Source organism: Hippoglossus stenolepis, chromosome 6 (assembly GCF_022539355.2).
Source record: "Hippoglossus stenolepis isolate QCI-W04-F060 chromosome 6, HSTE1.2, whole genome shotgun sequence".
NCBI classification, from domain to species: domain Eukaryota; kingdom Metazoa; phylum Chordata; class Actinopteri; order Pleuronectiformes; family Pleuronectidae; genus Hippoglossus; species Hippoglossus stenolepis.
Window position 1 is genome coordinate 23,640,332 of NC_061488.1, and position 25,397 is coordinate 23,665,728.

Consider the following 25,397-nt stretch of genomic DNA (forward strand, 5'->3'; position numbering starts at 1 on the left):
AAAAGCACAACATTGTTTTTTGCTGTAATGGGTCAGTTGCTTGACAGACCTCTGAAATTGCCAATATGCAATGTATGGTAAAAATTACACCACTTCAGAAAATCTTTCAAACTTATATACAAGCCATACATGTAACAGTAATAAAGCAAATTCACATTCATAAACCAGGTAGGATGAACACATTTTCTAACTTTACTCAGCAGGTTTTGAATGGGCACTTGACAGTGTATACTAAAACAATAAAAAGAACAAAAAAAAAAAATACACATGTCGGCCATAATCAAAATTGTTTTATTTATATTAACCATTCATATGTATCCACAGCAGCATTCTTAATGATCCCCACTTAATATTATACCATTAGAAAGGAGGGGAGGGGTGAGACTCGACGACTCACGCAAAACAGAAATAATGAAATTTAGCAACGTTTCCGACGGAGGGGATACTTAACAGGGGCTCGGGTTACAGTCTGAATGAACATGCAGTCATGCACTTTTCAGTTTACACTGAAGCCTTTGACAGTTGCATCCACAGGATTCGAATATCCAAACAAGTACCAAAAAAGAAAATAAGAACATGCCAAAGCAACAGAAGCCAAATAAAGTTTACAAATCAAACATTGAGTGCCTTCTGGATTTAAAAAAGGAAAAAAAAATTAGCAGGTCATCACTTATCTCACATTTCATTTCTTTACATCAGTTGAAACAAACCTAATCCAAATTAATGAATATCTGCCACAAACAAATAAAGATTTACACACAATACAACAATCTTCACTCAAAACTCCCCATATATAGTCTACAGATCGACCACAGCTGTAGTCGGGGATGAAATGGTCTGGTAAAAGTTAGCAGTGTTTTCAGCTTGGAACCAGACCACAAGGTGCGCTGATGCGTGGAAGTCTGGCAGGCTCCACTCAACTCTGTTAGGTGGTTGAGGATCAGCTCCTGTAGCAGCAGCTTACAGGAGCTGAGATTATACACGTTAGCTTCCGTCTGTGAGTCACTATATGCACTGAATTAATAGAAATACATACACAGCTTGTTAAGTCTTTATCAATGTGCAACTATATTAATGTGATTATATCAATGATGTGTCTAGTTAGTGCTGAGTACACATCTATGTGTGTATTTGAAGTTCTTTAACAAGCCGCCAAGTCCTCGAAGGTCACCTCTAGATCTTCACCTTCATTGTTACGGCCGCTTCAGACGCCTGTGTCAAGAAATGAGCACTGATGTGTCTGCAGCTGAGGAGCAGTTTCCACCTCCCTGGATCACCAGCCCTTATCTGCACGTTCCATCCGTCCATATCTCGACTAGTCCACCTCCTCCATGTTGCTGTAGGATGGCGCCGTACACTCTCCGGAGTGGCCGAAGAGGTCAGAGGGAACATCTGGGTTCAGCATGGGGGGTCCTTCGGGATCCAGGTCAGTCCCAAACAGTGACTGACCAGAAGCCTATAAAATAAACCAGTGTTAACAATAAATCAAGCTGGTTTAGTGTTCCGAGAGCTTTTATCTGGGAGGAGAAAACACTGAGGGCGTTAACAGGACTGAAATAATGTACATGAAGACTATAAATAGATGGAGATTTTATTTCCAAAAGGAGCACAATGCTTTATGTATTCGAAAGCAGCATTTAGATGAGGTATCAGATACATTATTGCAGGGAAATTAGGTGGGTTACAATTTTCTTTTAAATACAGTACTCGCAATGATTTTATCAACAACTTATCCATTTAAAAGTATATTATAGACAGATCAAGATTATTTCCTCATAAAATAAATTTTTCGTTGCATTAACATCATACAGCAGACTATATGAATATAAATACGTAGTTTTATCCTTTAGACAGGTCCATTGAAATCACAAACAAAAAGACATGTTCTAGAAGCTCCTAAAATCTAGGATGACTAGTAGATCTGTTCTTCTCTGTTTCATACTGGGATAACTCATACGTTCAGGTTTATCACCACAGTAGTGTATATTAAGCACATGCCTAAGATGGACCTCAGTCTTGCATATATCCAAGTCAAGTATACAAAGTCAGACGGTGCTATGCTGAGCATTTAAGGCAAACACAGGTAGCTCTACAAGGTGTAGATACCAAAAGTGAGCTGAGATTTCCCTGAGACCTAAATACTCACTCGCAATGACTGCAGAGAAAAGACATCAATCATGGACAGTTTGGAGTTTAAGCAAGTGTAAAACATTATGAAAAAAATCCCTGTACAATCTTAGGCTGCCGTATGTTGTAAATAAGGAACATCTTTTGGGGTTTGCAAATTAAAACAAAAGCCGTTAACAATCACACAGTATTTCAAAAAGACAGTACTAACATAGTTTGTAAAGCCGTTTTCAGACATGAACTCCGTATAATTGGGTCTGGACTTTCTCCAGTTTGTATTTCACACGTTAACAATACAGCAGGAGATTCTCTGCTAAGACGCGTTTAAAGACAGTTGTCTCCGGAGCATTTAGGTGAGTGCTCCGGCTCTTATCACCAAAAACCCGAACCTTTCTATGTGTATGTCACCTATTTTCCACCCTGAGATATTTGTTTTTATTCATTGGTCTGTCTGTCGCATGTTGGAAACATCATCAACACACCCACTCACTCGTGGTGAATCCTGAGTCTTTATTAGGGGCTGGCAGGAAAAACTCTGGAGAAAGTCCGGCGCCTCTCACTCGGAAATTTGCATTCTCACATACATTCTGGAGAATGTCACAAAATCATTCAGTTCAGTGCATGTCTGAAAGCAGCTTAAGTGACAGGTATAACTATGTCTATAATCAAAACCTATGAAGCTTCCCACTCAAAACAAAGCAACATATAGTAAAAAGGTTACATTCAGAAGTGGACGGTAGCTCCTCGTTTCTTGGCTGTGAACAAACTGCATCGTCATGTAAACCACATTCATCACGAGAACTTTAAAATCCTCACCTACCTATTGCTTGAAATAGCGAAATAAAAGCCACTAAGAACAGATTGTAACAGTTTTTTCAATAAAAAACAAAAAACACAGAGCAATCTAAGTCAAACATTAGAAATTGGTGAAACGGGTTATTCATAACATGTCTGGACATTAACAACTAATTTTAGGCTGAAAAATAAACTTGAAAAATTGGGACAATTTGTCACACAAATAATTTAGAAAGGTACACTTTGCTTCATGATACAGCATCTTTAAAAAGACAGACGATAATTCTGACATAATCCATTTTTCCGTCTCACAATCACCCACAATCCTCTGCAGTGTTGTGCAATACAAACAAAATGCCTTTAATAGTGGCTGCATGTGTCGCTTTCAAGAGCAACTTTACTATTGCACAGGAAATTTTTATGTGATAACGCTCAGCTAATTTTACACATAACTATACAATTACAGAGCTTAGCAACTACAAACAATAAGAATCAAAACTTAAATTACCTACTTAGTAACATTTTCCTGAGCTTTCAACCGCATCTTATTCAGTTTTTTCTATTTTTTCCCCAAGTTAATTAAGAACAGATTCAAAATAAAGTTCCTTTATAAAGGTTTTAGATGAGCAGATTGTTTATTAACTATTGTTGAAAATGTGATGTGCGCATGGAGGCACAGTAGTTTACTATCAATGTACCAGATGCGCTGACAAAATAACACTACTGCAGCTTTAACTACAGGAGTTTCTTCAGACTATACTCTACACAGGTCCTCAATGTCTTTTAATGTGTGAAGTAGTGGCAACGTTTTTTAAAGGGTTGAGTTGCAGTATTGGATAGATTGAAGAACCACTTTACTTGCTGTTGGCTTTAACTTCCTCCTTTTCAGTTTACATCTAACCTCACATTCACATCTGGTTCAGTTGGCTTTGTAAAGAAGAGGGTAGAGCAGATTGACTAACAGAGCCAGCACTGCAGTCAGCGTGCCCAGAACAAAATATCGCACACAGTCATCGTCGGGAAACTCCGACATCCTCTGCCCACGGTGCCGTCGTACCGGCTCCTCTGTTCTATCTTTGTCTTCCTCCTCCCTGTTCCTCTGACTTTGCGGCCTCCACAGCGCAGAGCGGAACAGTCTGCGAGGGCCTTCGTCAAGCCCCTCCTCTTCCTGCTCCAGTTCCCGCCATATCAGAGAGGCCTGCGATTGGCGGAAACCGGTGTCAGCTTCTGGGAATAAGTTGTGGTCTAACACATACTATGATTATAATAAGAAACGATCAGCTGATCTATCACAGTCTCCAATCAAATGTGTCGATTACAGGAATCTGACATGGCTTCTGAGTTGATCCACCAGAAATCAGGTGGAGGAAAGTCACATGATTTTAAGAGAAAGATAATTTTCAAGAAAAACACATTTGAGTAATCCAAAGTACCATACAATCTCAACTGTGCTCTCAAAGTCCAGTACACAAAGCAACATGGTGCGTGAGAAAATTTTTGTATGGTTTATTGTTGACTGTTGACACAATCCCTACAACCTGGATATACAAAATAAACAACGTTTGAATTATTATTGGCTGAGCTGTATGAAGAACTTTGTGTTTCAACAACCATTCTTCTCTTTTATCCCACAGGATCACCAGGTGGAACCAAACAACCTATGCAATAAAAACTAACGCAGCAGTTCTTCCATTTGTGTAGAGAGAAGAAAGTGTGGACATCAACAGTAAAAGCAGTTTCGTCAGTACACACCACTGAAAAGCAAGACGTCACATGATGCTAATGCTGCCTGACAACTGAGCTCTACTGAGCTGAGATTAACAGACAATCCGAGTGATGGATCTCTTCATTATGAACCCACTGGGATGGGGTGGGGATGCTTGTCAAGACCAATTAGAAAGAGGCATTGGTTCACAACTCACTGGCTTCTCTGTTACAACCTGCCAAATACTGTTAATGCCTGAACAGCAGGAGACACATTTGACAATTTGAATTAGTTCCATTAAAATGTGGATTTGAACACGTTTCTGTTGTATTCAAATATATTCTTCATCTTGTTCGAAATCTCAAAGCCTGGTAAACTGTCTAAAATCATTTGAAACAATCTAAATTCCACTTTATGTAGAACAATCATGTGACACCATCGATAATATAGGATGTATATTATAGGAGTCAGCAAACACATTGTCCTGTTTTAGGTGAATTTACTGCATTGACTGTGATGCTGAAGTAAGGATATTTTTAAAAAACACTTCAGCCCATTTTACACCTTTTATTCAACCCTAGACTACACTGCACCACATCACACAACAGTCTCAAAGAGATAGCGTTGCTCTTATCAATCTGTTCAATTGAGTTTTGATCAGCAGGAATGTTTTGTCAAATACAAGATGTATTATAGGGTGTTTAAGTCTTTTGAACGTCACTGTGCGTGTGTGTGTGTGTGTGTGTGTGTGTGTGTGTGTGTGTGTGTGTGTGTGTGTGTGTGTGTGTGTGTGTGATGCTGTAATAAAAAATTACCAGAATCAACTTCTTTCTTTAAGTTTAATAAAGGACATTACACCTTTGAATAGAATCTAAATCTTGGCTGCAGAAATTAATCTGTAAAACCCTTTGACAGACACAGGCCCTCAGTCTCTTGCCAATGTGGCGCCCTCACCTGGCTGGCAGTAGCTCCTGCAGCGGAGGGCGACTCGGCTCCAACGGGCCGGTGGAAGCGTGGTGGCCTCTCCACAGGGGAGTTGCGTCGCCGGTAGAACAGGACGTAGGCGTAGCGTGTCACCACCTGACTCTCCTCCACCATTGTCACAGTGCTGTCATCGAACAGACGCCAGCCTTTGGGAAAAGGATGGGTAGAGAAGAATAAGTGAAAGAGGAAGGATGATGGAACGCTTGCATCAAATGAATAAATAAGGGGTTAAACTTAATTGACTGCCCACTCACCAACATCACTGCGCTGGCTGTTCTTGTCGCTTGGCAGGCGAGCGTAGGCTGTGTAGTGGCCACCTATCATTCCACCGTAGTGGTTGATGACTGCATATAAGTCATAGATAGGAGGTTGTTGCATCTCATCCTTCTGCCCTATACAGAACTTACTCAGGTCCAGATTCCTACAGGACAAGAACAACATGTGAACACAATGATTAAAGTTCAGCAGGTATTTACAGGTTTTTACATCAAAATCAACTCAATTGAGATGATTTTGTTTAGAAAAATTTCAATGAGTAAGTGGTTGATGTGTCCAGTAAATTTTTTAGTGTGTGTATACCTGACGGGGAAGTCCACCATGTCATTGATCTTATCCCTCCAGATGAAGCTCCTGAAGGAGAAGCGTTTGAGCTGGATGATCAGAACGTTGGGCAGACGCCACAGCAGCAGCTGTTTGGAGGCCTCACGGTGCTGCTGGCATTTTGGACAGTACCTTAAAAACACAGTTTTTAATAGTTTAAATATGCAACTACAACAATGTGACCTTAGACAGTAGGAAACAAGATGGATAACAGACTGACAGAGAAAGAATATTTAAAAAAAAAATTATTTTAAAACAAATAAAGACCCCTACCATGCCTCCTCTGGTGCCAGCACCTCAGGCTTGGTAAAGAGGTTAAGGCACTGCTCCAGGGTGAAGTGTCCAGCTCTCGCTGTCTCACTCAGAGAGCCGGGATCCTCCTCGTAGTCCAGCTCCTTAGAGCTCACCAGCACGTACTCCTTCAGGCGTTCGTTGTTTTTCCATACCAGCTCCAAGGTCACGTCTTCAGGGAGGTCAGCGAGCAAGTCCTCTGCAGAGGGGGAGGAGAAAATAATGCTGTTGTGTTGGGTTTCATTTCTAGGAGCAGGAGTCGACGCAGCAAAAACAGCTCATATCCCACGCAAAGATGGGGATATGAAAAGCTCCCTGCTGCATCTTGAGCCTCACAACAGTAAATCAACACCTCTCTGACTGTCTAGACATGACACGTGAGCATTACAGGTCAACATGCAATTTTGGAAAATTCACTAATATAGAAATTACTGAAGAGGATTGTGTTTGTACCTTTCTCATCCAGCCTCTGTTCTTTGTTGTTAGAGTCCAGCAGAGAGATGTAGAACTGACTGGCATGACCTGATGCTGTCTCACTTGGTTGCTGGTACCCCGTTACTGCAGCTGCAAAAAGTGAGAAGAAAAGCTTTAAGCTGATGCAAAAAAAAAAAACTGAATAACACAATAACACTGGAGTATCTGTATGTTGAATTCTCACCTTCTGGCCGCACGGCCTTCTCACACGACGTCTCTTTTTCAGCATGAGGGTCCAGAGAGCAGCAGGAAGTTGTAGTGACTGGCTCAGAGAATCCTGAATCTGAGGTTCGCGTGGTGGAGAGAGAGGTCTGGGAGGACGAGAGGGACTCTGCCTCCACAGAGTGGGGGGCTGAGGCAAGGCCGAACTCTGCCTGGGATTCAGGCAGCAGAGAGGGGCTCTCCAGCTCCACGTCACCTGCTCCTACAGGACTGCTCCCACCCATGGCTTCATCCCCAGACCCAACACCATCAGATGAGGCCGCTGGCATTGGGGGGAGGTCTGCTCTGCACTGGGATGACTCAGGGGATGTCCTGCCTGACTGGAAAGGAGGCTGAAACACGTTGACGGAAAATCTGCCCAGAGAGAAACACAACCACAACACGGTAATGCAGTAATTGAATAACATACATTGAGCTGGGACTTGCACATTCTGTATATCTGCAGTTTTGTAGTGTGCATGTCTGGTTACAAGGTTTATTTCTGTACATCTTTTGAGGGGAAATTTGTTTTACATACTAATCTGACATGAGAGAAATGTAGTCACAAAGTAAAACTGGCAGGAGTTTAAGTGTTTATTCCACAAATATCTTGTACTTAAGAGATGATTACTGACAGTTTAGTTATTAAGGTGCTTTTAAAAAGGCAAACAAGACCAGCATTACACCATGAGCTGACAGCCTACTCAGACTTGTGTCTAACAGAAAACATTAAAGAAATATTTGTAGGTCTAGAAACTTGTAAAATTGCTTATATAACAATTTCAGACAACTACCATAACATTTATGCAATAAAGCTCATGACTAAAATGGGCTGTATAAAGGTTAAGTCATAGCAAATATCTTACCAAGCCCTCCTAACAACTACATATGTGCCATTTTACATTTTATATGATGGTAAGCACAGCGAACCGTAATTTAGACCACGTACCTGGAGTAGCCCTCTAGAAGCTGAGTGAGGCGGGCATAGGACAGTCGAGACTCTGGCACGCTGGCCAGGAAGGGCAGGCCCACATGCTCCGTGTTGGGTCGACAGAGACCCTTGTGATTGGGCCAGTGGTTCCTCTGACATACTCTGGGAGGAGGAATGGATTTAATTTAAAACAAAGTGATATATTCCTTGTGGTGTATATCTTGAGCAAGCCAGAGGTGACATTTTCAGGGAGGACTCACTGATTGCAGTAGCCCACACGATAGCAGCGAGTGCACCGCTTCAGTTTGTCCTCCTCAGACACTGGAGGCTTCAGGCAGGCAGCACACTTTGAGATGGGGATATTAGGGACCTGGAGTTTCTGCAGGGCAAACAGAGGGAAATGAAAGCCCTTTCAATATCGGCAAGCTCTGATGTATTTTAATGTGCTGTTGAAGGTACAGTGACAATGTGTTTTCTTATTACCTGTTGTACTCTGAGCAAAACCACTCTCTCTTTGGCCAGCTCTTTGGATAGCACCTCAAAGCAGAACAGCATGTCAGAAGAGGACACCGTGTCCAGGGAATGGGACGGCAGGAACATGCGGTGGAAGCGGTTCTTCCCAACCTGAGAGGAGTGGGGTCCAATTTTCAGTCCAATCATGAACATTTCTGTCGGCGAGGTTAATCCACTAAAATTAATATAGTTAAATATCTCACCTCTGCCAATCTCAGGTTCTCTGGTTTGACCCTCACGCTCCTGGAAATGGATTCCAGGACTTCAAAAGTGCTGGAGTTCTCCTTGCTCACACTAACCAAAAACTACACACACATATACAAAAAAGTTAATTAAAAACCTGCATCACACGTAAGATTTGTTGATGTTTTCCTTTTTAAATTATATTCTTAAGCAAAGACTAGAAAAAAGTTATTTTTATCTTACCTTGATAGGTTTTTTATGTGGTTCCTTAGCAAAGTAGAAAACGGACAGCACCTTTTGTTTCTGCGGCAATGGGACTGGGAGGTAGAGGAAGGGGTCAAAGGTGATTGACACCTAAACAAGAGAAATGTAAAGGGCAGTCAGGTTAGTCATCGTAACAAGGCAAAAACTAAATCAAGAGCATTGTGTGGCAATGTTTTACCTTGGAGCATGTGGGGCAAACCAGCTTGGATTTGAACTGGCCTTGGAAAAGATCAACTATAAAGGAGTCGTTCCTCATCTTGTGCCTCTGCCATGCCTCTTCTGCCACCACCTGCACCAATACACAAAATACCTTGAGTAAATGATTGTGTAAAATATAACTGACATGAACACATTTATCAACAACAATATTGCATTTGAGAATGCAGGTGAGAACCTACACGTACTTCGTCCAGACGTCCGTCAGAGTCGACCGTCTCTGTATATGGCTTATTCTGGATGCGGTTCAAGTCCTCGTGGAGCCCATCCAGCAAGAAAGCCATGAACTCCTGAGCATCGTGCTGGGCGTAACCCGTAAACTGACTGGCTTTGCTGGCAACAATCGCCTGCAAACACCGAGAAATGAAAGGGGAAATGAAAACACTGATCAAACTGGCTTGCTATGTTCGGAATGAATGTTTCCTGTGAGGGAAAAGTAAATGTTGAAAATGTGATCCATGCAGTCAAAATCAGATGTGTTGTAACTCTTTGAAGTCAATCAGTTCTTAGTCAGAAAAGGAGATATATTTTAAATGTATTTCATATATACTAAGCCTCAAGGTGGTCCTTGTGTACCTTGAGCTTTGAGGGTTGGAAGGCATGGTGTGTTCCTTTCCAAAGGGCCCTGAGCAGCACTGCAAAGCCAATGGCTAGCCTGCCTCCTGTTCCCAGCGGATTACTGCAGTTGATTTCTGCCTCAAATGCTCGATCTGCAGGGGCACAGAAAACGCAGGCATAACCCAACAGAACCAGACAGCAACCCAAGGGCCATAGACACTGATGAACAGTGACGCACTATCATCATAGTAACATTTCAAATTACTTCATGTGGAAATATATTACGATTTTTAAGCTTTTATCTCAATGCTTTAAATGCTTAAATTGCAGAAACTGTTGCTGATTTTTGTAAATAAAAGTATAAGTAACTGACAGAATCAATGTGGCACAACAATATCAAATGTTAAATTCCTGATAAAATAAAAGCGTGTCTTTTTGGCAGATACAATAAATATTGTGTTTGGTCAACAGGAGATTGACTTATTACAGAATGGCAAAAGAATTACCAATAATAACCTTTTTCGGGTCATAGTCAAATAGAGCAGTTACCATGGAAGTAATCCCTGAGTTCTCTGGTGTTGGACAGGGATTGGATAACACTGTTCATGAAGCAGGTGTTGCCAAGGTTGACCAGTCCTGTAAAACCAGGCAGGCACACCTTCTTCTCCTCCTCTTCCTCATGCCGCTCATTGCTAGCAGGAGGTGCATGTGTCATAGGCTGCACCATGCAGGTAGGCTTGGGCTGAGACAGGAAATATAAAGACACACCCATTCTTCCAATTAGATAATGATAACAAGTAACCATACTAACAAGACCAAAAAAAGTTGGGAAAATCTGTAGTGTTTTCCTTTGCCACATTTCGTCATCTTCATTACCCGTTTGGTTGGGGCGATTATTTATATTGTGACTCACCGTAGTAACCGTGGGCTCTGGCTTGGTAATAGCAACATGCTCCGAGACTGTGCGAGGAGCCACGGTATCCAGACCACCATCCTCCATTCTGGACGAGGCCTTGGGTTTCTCCTCCCCGACCCTCGGCGGCTCCTCCTTGGTTGGGAGGCTGTGCTGGCTGCTGCCTGGCTGGCTTTTGTCCATGCAGGCCGGGCTGGAGGGCACAGCAACTTTGGCGCCACCCACTGCACCTTCAACAAAGGAGAATGGAGCTTGTAGTTAGGAGAAGAATACCAACAGGGAAATTTTAACAATCTACGCTCATAGTGCAAGTGCATTGAGGTCGTTTCCATAATCCACTTTGCTAGGTTAACAACAGACAAAATGTTTGCTAACCAATAAGCTGATTAGTGTAACATCACCCGTTTCCTTTAACAGCCAGGTGCACTTGGCAGATTGATATTAGAGAGGCTGATTTCACAGGAAATAAATGAATTCTTCTCTGCAGAGGAAACCGTATCCCTTTGTGTCCAAGCAGGAATCTGTGTGTCTTTGTACACGTATCAGTGTCCTGACAATGTACCTTAAAATAAGAGTGAAATACTATGCCACTGACTTCAGACCAGGTCTGTGTTGGTGGGAAGCACAATCCCTTTTATCTGTCCGAAGATTACAGTGCGTCAACAATGTACTTGACCACTCCTCATTTTAAGACAAAAACACCCATGGGTGCTGCAATGAGAGAAAGTAAATGTGCTATTTAAAGTACATGGACGCTGGAGGGGAAAATGAAAACTGCATCTGCCTGAAAGACACTTGTGTAACGATTGGCTTAACTGGCACTTAGTAGATCAGTTACTTGCAAATAATTACCTTGAAGGTTCCCTGATTAGAAATGTAATTTGGTACTAAATGTTCAAGTAAATATACATTCAATATCTTTTTATCACTGGAATTCTCTCTGTATTTTGAATTATAAGATTTTCTTGTGCACGTTTTTATGTTTTTGAAAGTTTAGCTCATCTGAATAATGTTGCATTATGAACCGCTAACAAACTGTCAAAAGAAGAAATATCTTCATCAAATCCCATTTAGAACCCCATCTAAGCTCTCAAGTAATCTTGGGGTCTGCGTCTGCAACCAACTTAAGTTTAGCAGAACAGAATGGCACCCATATCTACTTACTGGCTAAGTTACAGAGTTCAAATTCCTGTCACTGAGAGCCACTGAAACGCACACACAAAGTAAACAAATACACACAAGGAGAACATATACCATGGCACCCGAACAACCTCTGGTTCAGACAGTCAGGCATAGAGGTCACCTGTCTATGTGAGGAGAAATAAGTCCACAGTGGCTCTTTGACATTGAGATACTGACTGAAGCAAATGTTTTAGCTTTAAAATTATGATTTTAAAGTTGTGTAGGTAAGGTAGTGTATGTTGCTTTTCATATTTCATGCTTTCATTTTCATGTTTGAGATTGACCGAAGCCATTTTCCGGAGAATGACCTGCGGGTTAAGTACAGAGAATTTGCCTTTCACACATGTACATCGCAGTGGAAGATTCTCTGCAGAGAAAATATACGGAGGATCTTAGGAGTTCAATTCATGTCTGAAAGCCGCTCAAGAATGTTGTTGCAAGAGTGTATTATTTCACCACACATAAAAAATGAAAAACTGTACAGTGTTGACAAATAGAAGCCTGGCATCAGACCTTGTGGAGCAGGGGCCTCCAGACCCCCCCAGCGCTGGCTGTGTCTCTTCTTCAGAGTGATGTCCAGCCGGGACGGGGTGAACGAGTAGCTGCACTGCTCAGGCTGGATTAGGTTCCTGAAGCATGTGGATGGAGAAAAATCTCGATGCATTTCAATGTATCACATGCACAATTTTCTACATTACTGCACATGGCTGCTTTTTCATCAGTTAATAAAATCAGTCAGATAAATATGAACTCCTTTTTTATTTAGAAAGTGCTTTAAAAAGTATTATAGACTGTTACCATTGTGCTGTAATTTACAAAATTATTTTTTTAATAAATCAAAAAAAAGAAACAGACTACAACAGTGGTCAGTGCTTTTCACAATGATTTGACATTCATTCATTCAGTTTAGGCGTGTGTGCTGCACCTAAGAGTTAAAGGGACAAACTCTGATTATAGCCTTTACTGCATCAAGCTGACTCCGACAGAAACACGGTACAGGGCGACCTGACCTTTAATGTGTGTTTGTCCTGATCCTGATGCAGTGGTGGTCATAATTATTCAGGGGTGGAACACTGCTAAAATAATGAATGTCCCTTTTCACACAAAAACTGACCATCACATGTATTTAGTTATTAATCGATGCAGAGTCGTCCATGTCCGCATCACGATGCATCTAAGAATCAAGAAATGTCCACACCTCTATACATTCGAAGGTAAAAAATACACTGATTCTTAGTTTAAGGTGATTGTACAGTAATGAAAACATAATTATTGTTTTTACCATTGCTGTCAATATATTCCATTAAATACTACATGCTGGACCCTAAATCAAGGTCCTGATGACTTTCACAAGTTTCCACAAGAAACACGATTAATGTCTCAGTCAACTCACATCCGAGTCAAGTTTGCAATAAAAGGAACAGATTGGTACATAGTGAACTGTGATCCTAGGTCAGTCAATTATATATTTTGTGTGTTAGAGTTTTGGCGTTCCATTTTCTTTAAATCTACAGTTCACACAACTAAACTGAAAACATCTCTCCTCACTGCTCAATTAAATACTAAGTTTGAAAATCATTTTCAAAACAACCACATGTCGGCTACAGTCACTGCAACTCTTACCTGAGTTTGACTTGCCACTTGAAAACTGTGTTGGCTCCACAGTCGGAATTAAGCCGCAGAAAATTAGCATCACTGAAAGAGGACGACAGAGAAGAACATCTGTTAGTCACTGGTTGTTGTTTTATGACATGAAAACGTGCACACAAAAAAAAGGGACAATAAGTGGATTATTAATGTGTAAACACATTTACTACCATGTCTGGAAGATGAGGGTGAAGTCCTGTTCCCTGAAGATGACCTTGGCTGTTTCCCTGCAGATTCCCTTCATGTAGACATTAACCACCATCAGATCAGTGCCCTTCTCATACGAATCACTCTTCACCAATTGGAGGTTAACCATTGGCTCTGGGGCTGGAAAACAAAAGACAAAAAATGTGTCTGGATTATAATTTTTGGTAAAGATGATCCTTCTTGGATTAAAATCAGGGTCATATGTTTGGAAGAATTTTGCTGTTCTACCAACCACTGAAAGCTATTTAAAGGTAGTTACAGACACAGACAAACACGGTATAAGATCACAACAATTTCAACACAAAAACTTACAATCCAACCCCAAGGCTTTCTACATCACAACCTTCTCAACACACCTTCCTGTTGCTTAATTTCCAGCGAGGGCTCCTCCTTCGACTGGTCCCTCTTCTCCTCTCCGTCACAGCTGCCCTGCCTCTGGGCATCACCGGGTGACTGGTCTCGTTTGGCAGCCATGTCAACAGTTGGTACGGGTTCCGTCTCTCTTGATCCGAGCTGCAGGCGGATCGGAGTTTCCTGCTCCGATTCCTTCTCCGATTCCTGCTCCGATTCCTGCTCAACAGGACTTTTCTCTGGCTTTTCCTCTGGTTCCACTTCATTGTTGAAGCAGTCAGGTTTTAGACAGTCACTGGTGCTGACAGGAGCTGCTGGTTGGTTTTCATGGCCATGTGCTGTTGCTCCAGACCTGTCTGACGACTGGTTTCGTTTCTCCTCCACCTGAACAAAAAACAAGGAAAGAAATTTAGTTTTTATCGTCCAGAGAGGAATATTCCCTCCCTCGGGCCTTAGAGGTACTGGAGATTAGTTGGATATCTGAGAGCAGTGGATTCAAAGGTGAACTCTGGCAGGGTTTCAACAACTCCCCTTCTCCCCCCTCATTGAAGTAAAGTAAGTAGATGACATGATTCTAGCTCAGACCACAGCATGTAGAGTGTACCAGATAATTCTTCCATGAGACCTGACTTATCTTAAAAGTGGCCACAATATTAACACTGATCGTCACATAATGATCGATACTTTCCTTTCTCGCGCACACACACGCGCAAACTTAGACTGGGTAAAAACAACAGACTTTGTAAACTTGGTAAATGTATGTAGAGCCAGAGGAGATGGTGGGTTTGGCTTGACACGGTTGGCGCGGCGCACAGTGCGAATGATAGACACCGAGAGGAGCAGTAAACTACTGACAGAGCCGCTAACTTTTCACGGTCCAAACATGTATGAACAGACCCCAAATTAACACTATAGGTGGACATAGTGGAGCTGTGCATGGCTCCCTGGTGTCTGCCCCGGACTTGGAGGCGCTGCAGCCAGGCTGTGCACCTTCACCCGGCTGTGGAGCTGTCTTTGGTCTCTGCGTCCGTAGCCAGGGAATGTTTATGTTTATTTATCGCAAGTCATATCGTCATTGCGATATTAAACAACGTTATCGCATATCGCATGTTTTTCTAGTATTGTGCAGCCCTAGTGTAAAGGACGCCGTTTCAAGTCGAATATGAATGTCGGGGCTTGCGGACACTTGGATGAAACCACACGAGCAGTATGGAGGCATGTTGTGGGTTTTTTTCTCTTGTTTTATTACGTCTGAAGAAGGGGTCACTTCAGATGCAACACTGTTTACCCCGGAGAATCCCAAAGTGTTGACTCAAACACTTCACCCAGCCTTCCATCGGCATAGTGGTGAGTGAATTTTAATTGTTCGGTGAACTATCCCTTTAATCATATTTTGACTACAAAAAATAATAATAATACATTTTAACATCTTACACGAATGCAATATAGTGGAAGCTTTCTCACCTGAGTGTTGTTGGTATGGCTGGGAGCCGCGACAGCAGCTCCAGCTTTCTGCTCCTGACCATCCCCGAGTCTCTCTGCTCTGTTATCTACATCCCTGCGTTGTGTCTGTGGGCTCCGACCAGCGGGCAGGTGTGTGTGTGAAGCTTTACCATCAGACTTGATGGATTGTGCGCCATTGTCAGCAGATGCTGTGGCCTCGTTAGTGGTCTTGGGTTGGTGTACAATGGTGCGCTTGGCACTGGGTTCCTGAGGCTGCTGCTCACCTCTCGTGATGGTCACAGGCTTGTTGGTGGTGGCTGAGCCATCTCCGGCTTCACATTTCACCCCTACAGTGTCCACAGTGGCCTTGTCACACGCTGGTTTGTTTTTCATGCAGCGCTTGACACCCCGCTCAGTTTTTCCACCGCCAAGTCTTGATTCGCTGTGTGCAGGCAAGGAGGGAGGTAAGGGATGAAGTTGTGGCTGCAGGGAGGACAGTTTGTGTGTCTCTGATGACTCCAAGGCGACAGGCATTATCTCCAGCTCCTTGTCATTTTTGGTCTCGGTAGGTGCTGCCTCCTTCTCCTTCTTGTTTGACTAAAGCAGAAAGAAGCAAAACCTCATTTCACCAAAGGCACATTGAGCTGAAGATCCTGTTTACAGTGTGAATGCCCCCTTTAGTTGTGAATATTAATGTGTCAGTACTAAAATGACATTAACATGAAATTATAAAATACTATACAAAAAAAAGGACACAAATGATCTCATGTCAGGACAAACAGCAATGACAAAGAAATTATTCAATCTTATGGGAGTCACCTTAAGCGATGGCCAGATGTGAAAGGGAATCTTCTTGTGCATGATGACATGCAGGAAACCTCCCTTCTCCTTGTACTGGACTCTGCTACACGAGGCCTCAATTTCCTCCTGCAACTGGCAACTCCACTGTCGTCCATCTTGATGACAAAATCATGCATTCAGATGTTATTAGAGCTGGACTGGTCCCAGAAACTCAACATAAATGATAAAAAAGGGTTATGCCAGACAGATTTTAACACACTTGTTTAAGGTAAAGCATAGGGAGTTAACCAATTTAGAACTGATGCAACACATGTGTGTAAATACTTTAAGACAGTCTCATCCACAATGTCATCGTATTAATGACTGATGAAATATTCATGAGAGAGGCTAAATGTATTAAGGAAAATAGCTGAGGATCTGATCTCTCAATACATATTAAAAGTCCAATAAAGCCTTAACATCAACTGCCAATTCTTCTTTTGTGATTTCATCTTAATAATATTGAACCTACTTCTCTTAACTTCGCTCCAATTGCTGTTTTAGTTACAGGCTTTACTATGACTTACCAGGGAAGCACACGTGGCAGTGTGTATCGGTGAAAGTGGTGTTGATGTCCTCTACCCTCTGCACCCCCTCCCCACAGCGCAGCCTGACAGTAACTTCATTAACATTCTGCTTCCAGTCCACAAACACATCTGAAAAACACAAAGGAGGACACAATCACACTAATGTGAAAGCAGAGAACGAATCTGAGAAAACGAAATGCACCATGTTCATTATAAATATGACACTGTAGAAACATTTTGAGGACAGAAGAATCCCATCTGGAAAATATTCCCCAAAAATTACACCCGACATTAAAATGTGTTTTGGATCAGATTGTAAATGGAGAAGTGGAATAAATGCACCAAAGATGCATCAAGGACTGATTGTGATCCCATCAGCAAAACCACCTACAGAGGTAGTCAGTGATGCATTTTGCCCACAATGAATACAAGAATAAATGTATGACCAGACCATATAGAACAATTACATGAGCGAAAATGATTGCACACGACTGTTCCAAACCAAAGACGAAACATGTATGAATCCTCTCCACAATCCTTAGGTTGCGCACGACATATATGGATGGAGTGAAGATGAAACCAATCGAAAAGCAAGCAAACACAATAACACAGCTTCATCTTCAGATAGCTTTGTGATCACAATGAGGACACTGGAAACACAAATTATCATCTGGTGTAAAGGTGACCAGGTTTAAATTATATCTAGATACAATCTGGTTACAAAATCATTTTAATGCCAGAAGCACATGGACTCTATGAAATGAGAATAAGAAAAAAAAAAAGGCAAAAAAATGCTTTTGAGTAAGGCCAATGGTGAACATAAACTTCTACACTTAGAAATTACAACACACACTGAAACGCACACACATTCAGGCCATACCACTGCACTCATATGCTCAAGTGGGTCAGCCGGGAGCACACAGGGACAGACTGAAGCAAACAGTACGGTGATCTCAGCAATCACAGACCGGACTAAAATTATCTTTGCCTCTCAAACTTTGGCATGGGGCAAATGTTTGGCTTATTTCAGAAAACATGTCACCAAGACATACACACAGTTTAAGGTTCAATCAAAAGCAGCAATTGAGAAGAATAACAAAACAAACGTACCATTTTTCATAGTGACCTCAAAAGTCGCGGCAACAACTTTAAATAAAATAAAACCACCCGACAAATAAAAAAAAAATACAGAGCGACAGCAATAGGTGGCCTGCTGGCGAAAATCGGCTCGTATGAAGCCTGCACACACTCTTGTTTCGATTTGGTCTTCATGAACAACTAGAAGAGCCTCAACTTTCCCACCCTCACTCCTTCGCTCCCTCTCTCGCCCTTCTCTCTCACTGACTTAATAACTCCAGAAAGGTCAAGCAACACCCAATCCCTTCCAGATGGTAACTGTTGTATTCCCAGGGGAGTAACACCACAGTGTACTCTCATAACTTACTACAACTCAGTATGACAAACATTCATGATGTGAACATTATTAACACAATAAAATACTTTGAGCTGCTGGCACAGGTTCACATTACGGAAGAAAAATTCACACATTCACCAGTTCTATCTGCAACTGAAGTTACAAAATAATCATAACCACTAGAAATTAATTAAAAAGAAAATACAGTATATTAAATAAAAAAGAAAAAGAAATGTTCAACACTTACTTAACATAACTCGAATGGCCCTCAGTAGAATTAATACTTCTGCCAAAGTCCAACAAACCCCTAATGAAACCACATTAAGATTCAATAGATCTGGATCTGATTATTGTTTGGGATCTTTACCAAATTTCAGTGCCCTAAACATGCCAGATTTCTGTCCCCATCAAAATCTATAAATTATTCTGAGAAATAAAAGGAAAATGTTGAGCAATGGTCTATCTCACAATGTTCATGAACCTGAATCCAGCCCCTGATCTAGATCCACACCAGAATGTAAGGGGTTGTTCCCTGACCCATACTGCATCCTCCCACCACGTTTTAATGGTGCAGTAGTTAATGGTGTAATCTTGGTTCCAACAAACAAAGTAACCAACCAACAAAGGGGTGAAAACATAACCTCTTTGGCGGAGGTAATTATTGTTCAAATAACACCAGTCACAAAACATACATAACTATGTTTAAATTAGTCAACTAATCCTTTAAAAAAAACCATATTTAACAATTGAATAGCTCTGCATTTAGAAATTACCCATTGATTTACTTTAATTCAAAGTTTCATGTGCTGTTTCATACAGTTTTAAATAGATATCTGTGGGAGGAGAAATGTCAATCTGGAACTGTTGTGGCATGGGCAGGTGTTTTGTCAAATGACTGGTATTCTGCTGAATGAATGTACGACCTCTTTAGAATCAGGGCCACAGCCTTTTAACTCTTAGGGAGCCTGCAAAGTGTCTGTCTTTATCCAGCCTCATCGATTACATTTCAAACTCACGTAAGTGCATAGGAACGTTTACGGTTGTGAGATATTTCAAATCTCAATAAGTATAAAACAAGTACACTGTACTTACGTGTAATCCCTTAAACCTTTCTCATACCTGTAGGAATAACCACCAGAGTGCTTTGTTTAATACTAGATCAGAATTCTGAGGGTAAAGTAAAAACATACGAGTATTGGTTTAAAGGGGGTGTTCTCATGACCATGCAAAACACACGTTTCCCAGATCAGGGCCTGAAACTAGATTTATAGCACAACAGCACAGAGCAGACAACCTGCAACACAAATGCAGCTACCTCATGGGGAACCATACCAACACCAAAACAGAATTCACTCTATAAAGGACAGCCCACAACACAGTTAAGTGCCAATAAAGCAAGGCGTATAGCGACACATATTACAGAATAATCAAAACAAAGCCCAGTCTCCTCATGTAATCGTGATCTAGTCTATGATGCTGTTCAAAAAACACAAAATCCAGCAGGATGAAGGATCTGCCAGATAATCAGGTGTCAAGTATCCACACTGGAGATGCTCCTGGCTAATCATCACGTGCTGTGTCAGCATTATAGTGTCATCAACATTAAAATCTATTATTAAAGCTCAATTTTACCTTTTGATCTAAATATGCTACAAAACACCAGTCAAAGAAAAATGTTTGCTTCCATGTAGTCACACAAACACAAACTGTTACATAAACAACACACAAGTGGCAAATTACTCACTTTATTCCACACAGAGTGCCCCCAATTTAAGTCTGCTTTTAACACACCTTACAGGTGCACTGTATTGGCAGGCACTCAATTTAGACTTGTATGAGATGGTGTTGTTAACAAACCTCTTTGGTCAAGGACTTATGGGAAATGTGATATGTCGTGCATCAGCACTTCTGCCTCCAGGGATGAACCAGTGTGTCGGGAATATCAATCACATGAAGAAACTCAGTTATAAGTTTGAGTCATTTATATTTCTATCTCATTACTGTAATGATGTTTGAGCAAGACAAATTAAGGTGAGCTAGTAAGGTTGTTTTTCATTTGAAAACCTACAGGGAAGTCAGCAGATTTTGCTACTAGAGTAGATCCAAAGATGGACACTGTAAGGATTATGCACAACCCTTTAAAACCCATAATAAATACTCTTGAGGTCATTGAATATAATTAAAATTTCTCGCTTCATCTTTAAACACAGAGCAGGGTTTACTGAGTTCTACCACTAGTGGTCGATGTTAGAGCCAAGAAACACTGATCTGTCCATGCTATTTGCCAGCGTGGGGGTGCTTTCAAACAAGAAAAAAAAAGTCCATCAATGAATGACTACTCTCCTCCTCCTACGATAACGTGCATATTCAGCCACGAGCAATTTAAGAGCAGATAACAGTGAGAAAGGAATGCTGTACTCTACATCCACACATGCACATTTTAAGTCCAAAGAGAAGAAAAAAAAATTGGATCGTACAAACACATCCCACAATAACCGAGTAGTACAGTATGTACAAAGTGGTCAGCTCATATGAAAAAGCTTTCAGGGAGCAGTGTGACTGGCAACGAATCACACATGTAAAATGGAAAAAAAAAAAAGAGAAAAGTGAGAGATACAGCTCCTAAAATAATTAGGACCACGCCATATTTGTCTATAATCTGCAATTCTATCTGTGGCAGCAGTTTTATTACAGTGTCTGCTGAAATTGGAATTTGGGGGAAATGTTGTCAGTCGTTGAGAAAATAGAACAAAAATGTTCATTGTATTTGAACAGATACCTATATATATTAAAAACAGAGAAACTGATAATCTTGCATTGGTTTTAAATTCTTCCAGCGCTGTATTAAATGTTTTAAGGCATTATGTAAAACATTTACAGATCAGCGTGTATAATTTATATTATAAATATGGGCCATCAGAAAGACAACAGAATTTTGGTTTGCACTTTGTAACTCGAACACACCCATAACAGCCTTCTCTATCCAGCTTTTCTTGTTTTGTTTTTTGATAATGATGGTTAGCATTTGGGCTCTCGTTTTAGTTATCTAAACTTTTTTCATCAAAGCAGAAAATTAGAACAAAAAGAAGCTGGAGGAAGGTAACATTTGAGGTGACATCATCTAAACAATGCAATTATCAGAGTAGTTGCTAAATGGTTTTCTGTTGAGTAGACAACATTTGACATCTGTCAGACTCGACATCTCAAACGGCAATTAGATGTGTCATCAGTGGAATAGTTTATGACAAACCTACCCACACAAACCTATAATTAGACAGACAGGGCTTGGAATATTAGAGCAGTACGTCTACTTATTCTACAAGCAGCTCACTAGTAATAGCAGCTGCTGTTCAAAACCAAATGTTGTTTAAAAGGCGATCTATGGAGTTTTCCAATAAACAAACAAAAGTTCCATATATATTCAGTGTATCTCACCAAAACAAATTGCATGTATTCTTGAGGCCAAACAAACATATTGTTACCATTTATTTTCCTCAAACATTTTTGTAAACTTTTTTACAAAAGTAATGTTTTTTTAACCCTGCTTTGTTTACATCCATGTTTTCTTTGTCAATCAGCATCCCTTTTCCAATGTCAACACAACACTAGCAACTGGATGTGAATTGCCTGACCTGCAAATTTGTGTGTTACCAGCAAAAGAAGGCTGCACTCATAAAAACATAATGTGGAGATTTTCACCATTTTGTATCATGCATGCATACAAGAACACACATGCACATGGGCAATGCAATACACTTTCCTGCTGTCACTTTCACACAAACTGCTCATGACAGTTCATAGTATTACCATACAAAATGTATTCAATCTATGGCTGTTGTGGGGGTGGACACAAGCATAGCTCTCACACGCAACAGCTTCTGAGTGAAAGGTACAAGGACTAAAGACTGAAAAACAAGTTCTCACATGAGAGAAAGAGCTGTATTGCATGCCACTTGTATGCATGCACACAACTGCAGTGGAAACTATGAGGTCTGACTGTCTGCATGGACTGTAACATGCTGCACACAGCTATTCAATGCAGCAACAGAGCAAAACAATTAGTTAGAGATTAGGGCTGCACGATATTAGGGAAATATCCGATGTGCGATAACGTTGATTAATATCGCAATGATGATATGACTTGCCATAAATATATATAAACAGTTCCTGGCTACGGACGCAGAGACCCTGGACAGCCTGGCAGCAGCGCCACCAAGTCCGGGGGCAGACACCAGAGAGCCATGCACAGCTCCACGTCTTTCATACATGTTTGGACCGTGAAAGCTTATTTTTTCACAGTTTTGTGGCACCATTTCAAACAAATCATCATTTAAACTGTAACGAGTCAGAGATGTCAGCTGAGAGAGAGAAAGACACAAACACACACAGAGAGAGAGAGCAGTGGAGTCTGTGTGTGTCTGTTACTTTTCCCTCAGGTTCTATGATCATAAATAAGCTACACATTTCTTTTATATAATCAACCGCACATAGTGATGAATCTGATCCAGGACAAATGTGATCACTAGTCTCCAGAGTCTGAGGCGGCACGAGATTTGAAGGAGCCGCCTCATAATTCTCTGTTCTATCGCCATTCTTTTCATATTCTCTTGTTCCAACAATGATTCATTGACGGAAAAACCTGTAAATGGTCTGAATGTCTTCTATTTATCATCTATGGCAGCAGGGCTCCATCTGATCCAAAAATATTGACATGCAGAGTGTGAATGGATGGCACATGGAACATCATTTATTGCAGTTTTTGCTATATGTATATCGCGCGCATTGATACACGATGATTGATTTTCGATATATCATGCACCCCTAATAGAGATCTCGTATGTTATAAGAAGTGTGAAATACATTTTTGGCTCATTACAAAACTGTGGTGGGACAAATAAGAATATGGCTTCAGAGTCTTGATCATTAATGGGAAACACTGCTCAACTTCAGTAAAAAAAAAAAAAAGGAAGAGAATGTTAACCTGACAAATAATCTGCAAACAATAACACACATTTTATTCAGTGCACAATATGTTTAGCTGTACCTACCTTTCTTGACTTCTGCAATGACCCCATCTACTACTGCTGCAGCGGCTGCAGCTGCCCTCTTGGCCTCTCTGCTCTCCTGGTTGGCTCTGTCCTTCTGCTTTTTCTTACTGGTACTAGAGGACAGGTCCGAGCAGCCGTCCCGGCCGCTGCCTCCTCTCTGCTGAGCCCCACCGCGACGGCCCGCTGTCTCGGAACCAGCCATGCCGGTCCCACCGCTGCTGGCCATCTTCAGGCACTTGGCACTAGCAGGCCGCCCGTCGCCGGAATCACTATCGCTGCTGGGGTCTGGATCTGAGGTGTGCCTCTTCCTGCCTGGCCCGGCTATCTTGGCGATGATACTGGTCTGAACTCTCCCAGAACAGAATCAGGAAGGCTACGGGGGTGGGGGCCTACAGCAGTTTAGACAGAGAGACAATCATGAGGACAAACTGCTGGTGATCTGTATCCTTGTTTGTAATGTGGAACTACCCAGGTGATCATTGCAACTTGCCTCTGCTAGGTCTGTTGCATGTAAACACGGTACGCAAGCATGGCCATGGATCAAAGTAGGGCGACTCACTGCTCAAACTAACCACAGTCAAAATCATAATAGAAAACGAAACTAGACGCATAAAGTTGCACATAATGTTAGCCGAACTAGACGGAGGCGAAGCCTTGCCTCGTTTCCTTAGCATAGCAACTACGAGTTGCTAGCTTGCCAAATGACAAACAAAGGACAACAGCTAAATCAGCCATTTTATTTGGCATTCAGCGCCTGAGAGTGACTAAACCACGGACAGTGTTTATTTAAGTAGCTATAACACGCTTAACAATGTCGCGTCCCCTCCCCGGAGATGTTAGCATGGTAGCGGCATGTTAGCCCGCCGACTGCAGAGGTTCGTTTATTTTAGGACACACGTGTCGGCGGCTGTCATGCGTCTGTCAATATGAACCATATATTTGCTGGTATATAGAGCAAATCAAGATTTGGTGAATGACCGATGATTAAGTTGTCACCCCATTTACTGGAATCAGCAAATACTCATTTAATATGCCTGTTCTACAGCGGGAAGTGTGGGACAATACGGTGGGTGGGAGATACATTAGAGTTTAAATCACCTAACACACTGTGTTTATTCTAAATGTATTGTGGTTGCTGACTGGAAATAACCAGCCACGTTATTACTACAGACTGTCTGTAGTCTGGCTTCAGTTCATCATTTCGCCCACTACATTCATCTGTGTCCCAGCAGGACGGGTCTTAAAATCTAACGCTCCTCCTGTCTTCGAAGCACCTAATGTCATTAGCCACATACATGCTAACGCTAGCTGACACGAAACGGGTTAATGTGGTTCATCTTTAACACACAAAACACACAAATCAATCCCGGCATCGAAGCCGGAGACTTACGGGGCTTCAGTACGGTGAGAAATCCGTTCCTGACACACAATGGCCGGCAAATCCTACCGGTTGCTAAGCTCCTTCACGGCCGCGGGCCGCTGCGCTCCTTCCCCGGAATCGAAACCCCGTAGTCCACGGCGTTTCTGGAATATTCTTCCTTTATCCAGGACCCATTTCTGGAAACTTTAAACTACTTCCATGATGAAATTCAAACGAATGGCAACAGACAGAAAACAGTTCAGTGTGTAGCTGCCATCCGGCCTTAGAGGAAGAGACCTACTTTAAACAAAAACACCGTCCGGCCGAACCTGGACTGAGTGCACGCATAGACTACTTCCTGGCCTGCGCGTTCACGTGATGTGTTGCTCCGTCTTCAACCCGCCCACATCTCTCTCTCGCTCTCTCTCTCTCTCTCTCTCTCTCTCTCACCCACACACACACACTTTCTTCAGTTCATAATTATCTCGTTTGCTAACATGAAGGCAACAAAGAGGAGGTCCAATCCTCTGGGTCCCTGAATCTTCCATGTTCATTTTGTTCTATTTCATATTCAGCTATTTGATTGAATGCATTTTTTGCCAATGGCGATAAAAACCTTCATG

The 25,397-nt window shown here is 41.7% G+C and overlaps 1 protein-coding gene across 8 annotated transcripts; it reads right to left on the reverse strand.

Annotated features, from left to right (window-relative positions):
• Positions 1–275: 275 nt before the first annotated feature.
• Positions 276–25,136, reverse strand: usp19 (ubiquitin specific peptidase 19). Of its 8 annotated transcripts, none has more exons than XM_035158101.2 (26): positions 24,805–25,136; positions 23,415–23,803; positions 16,953–17,081; positions 16,405–16,541; positions 15,607–16,182; positions 14,148–14,526; positions 13,755–13,911; positions 13,561–13,632; positions 12,451–12,566; positions 10,756–10,979; positions 10,392–10,584; positions 9,861–9,994; positions 9,473–9,631; positions 9,247–9,357; positions 9,048–9,158; positions 8,825–8,926; positions 8,592–8,732; positions 8,369–8,487; positions 8,127–8,270; positions 7,161–7,552; positions 6,956–7,066; positions 6,485–6,701; positions 6,191–6,343; positions 5,866–6,032; positions 5,582–5,757; positions 276–1,456 (listed from the first exon to the last, which is right to left on the reverse strand). In XM_035158101.2, the coding sequence occupies exons 2-26, from the start codon at positions 23,638–23,640 to the stop codon at positions 1,316–1,318; spliced, it is 4,587 nt and encodes a 1,528-aa protein (XP_035013992.2). In that variant the 5' UTR covers positions 23,641–23,803; positions 24,805–25,136; the 3' UTR covers positions 276–1,315. The 8 variants fall into 8 exon arrangements, with proteins under 8 accessions (XP_035013992.2, XP_035013990.2, XP_035013986.2 ...); XM_035158099.2 differs by having other exon boundaries at positions 9,467–9,631; positions 10,756–10,985; XM_035158095.2 differs by lacking the exon at positions 276–1,456 and adding an exon at positions 1,578–4,120 and having other exon boundaries at positions 9,467–9,631; positions 10,756–10,985; positions 24,862–25,136.
• Positions 25,137–25,397: the final 261 nt, after the last annotated feature.

Coding starts and splice junctions, on each gene's coding strand:
- usp19 (XM_035158095.2), bottom strand. CDS start 23,640: ATGGCCAGCAGCGGTGGGACCGGCATGGCTGGTTCCGAGACAGCGGGC. Junction 13,912..14,147: donor GGAAATTAAGCAACAGGAAG/GTGTGTTGAGAA, acceptor TTTGTTTTCCAG/CCCCAGAGCCAATGGTTAAC. Junction 9,632..9,860: donor TCCAACCCTCAAAGCTCAAG/GTACACAAGGAC, acceptor CGGTGTTTGCAG/GCGATTGTTGCCAGCAAAGC.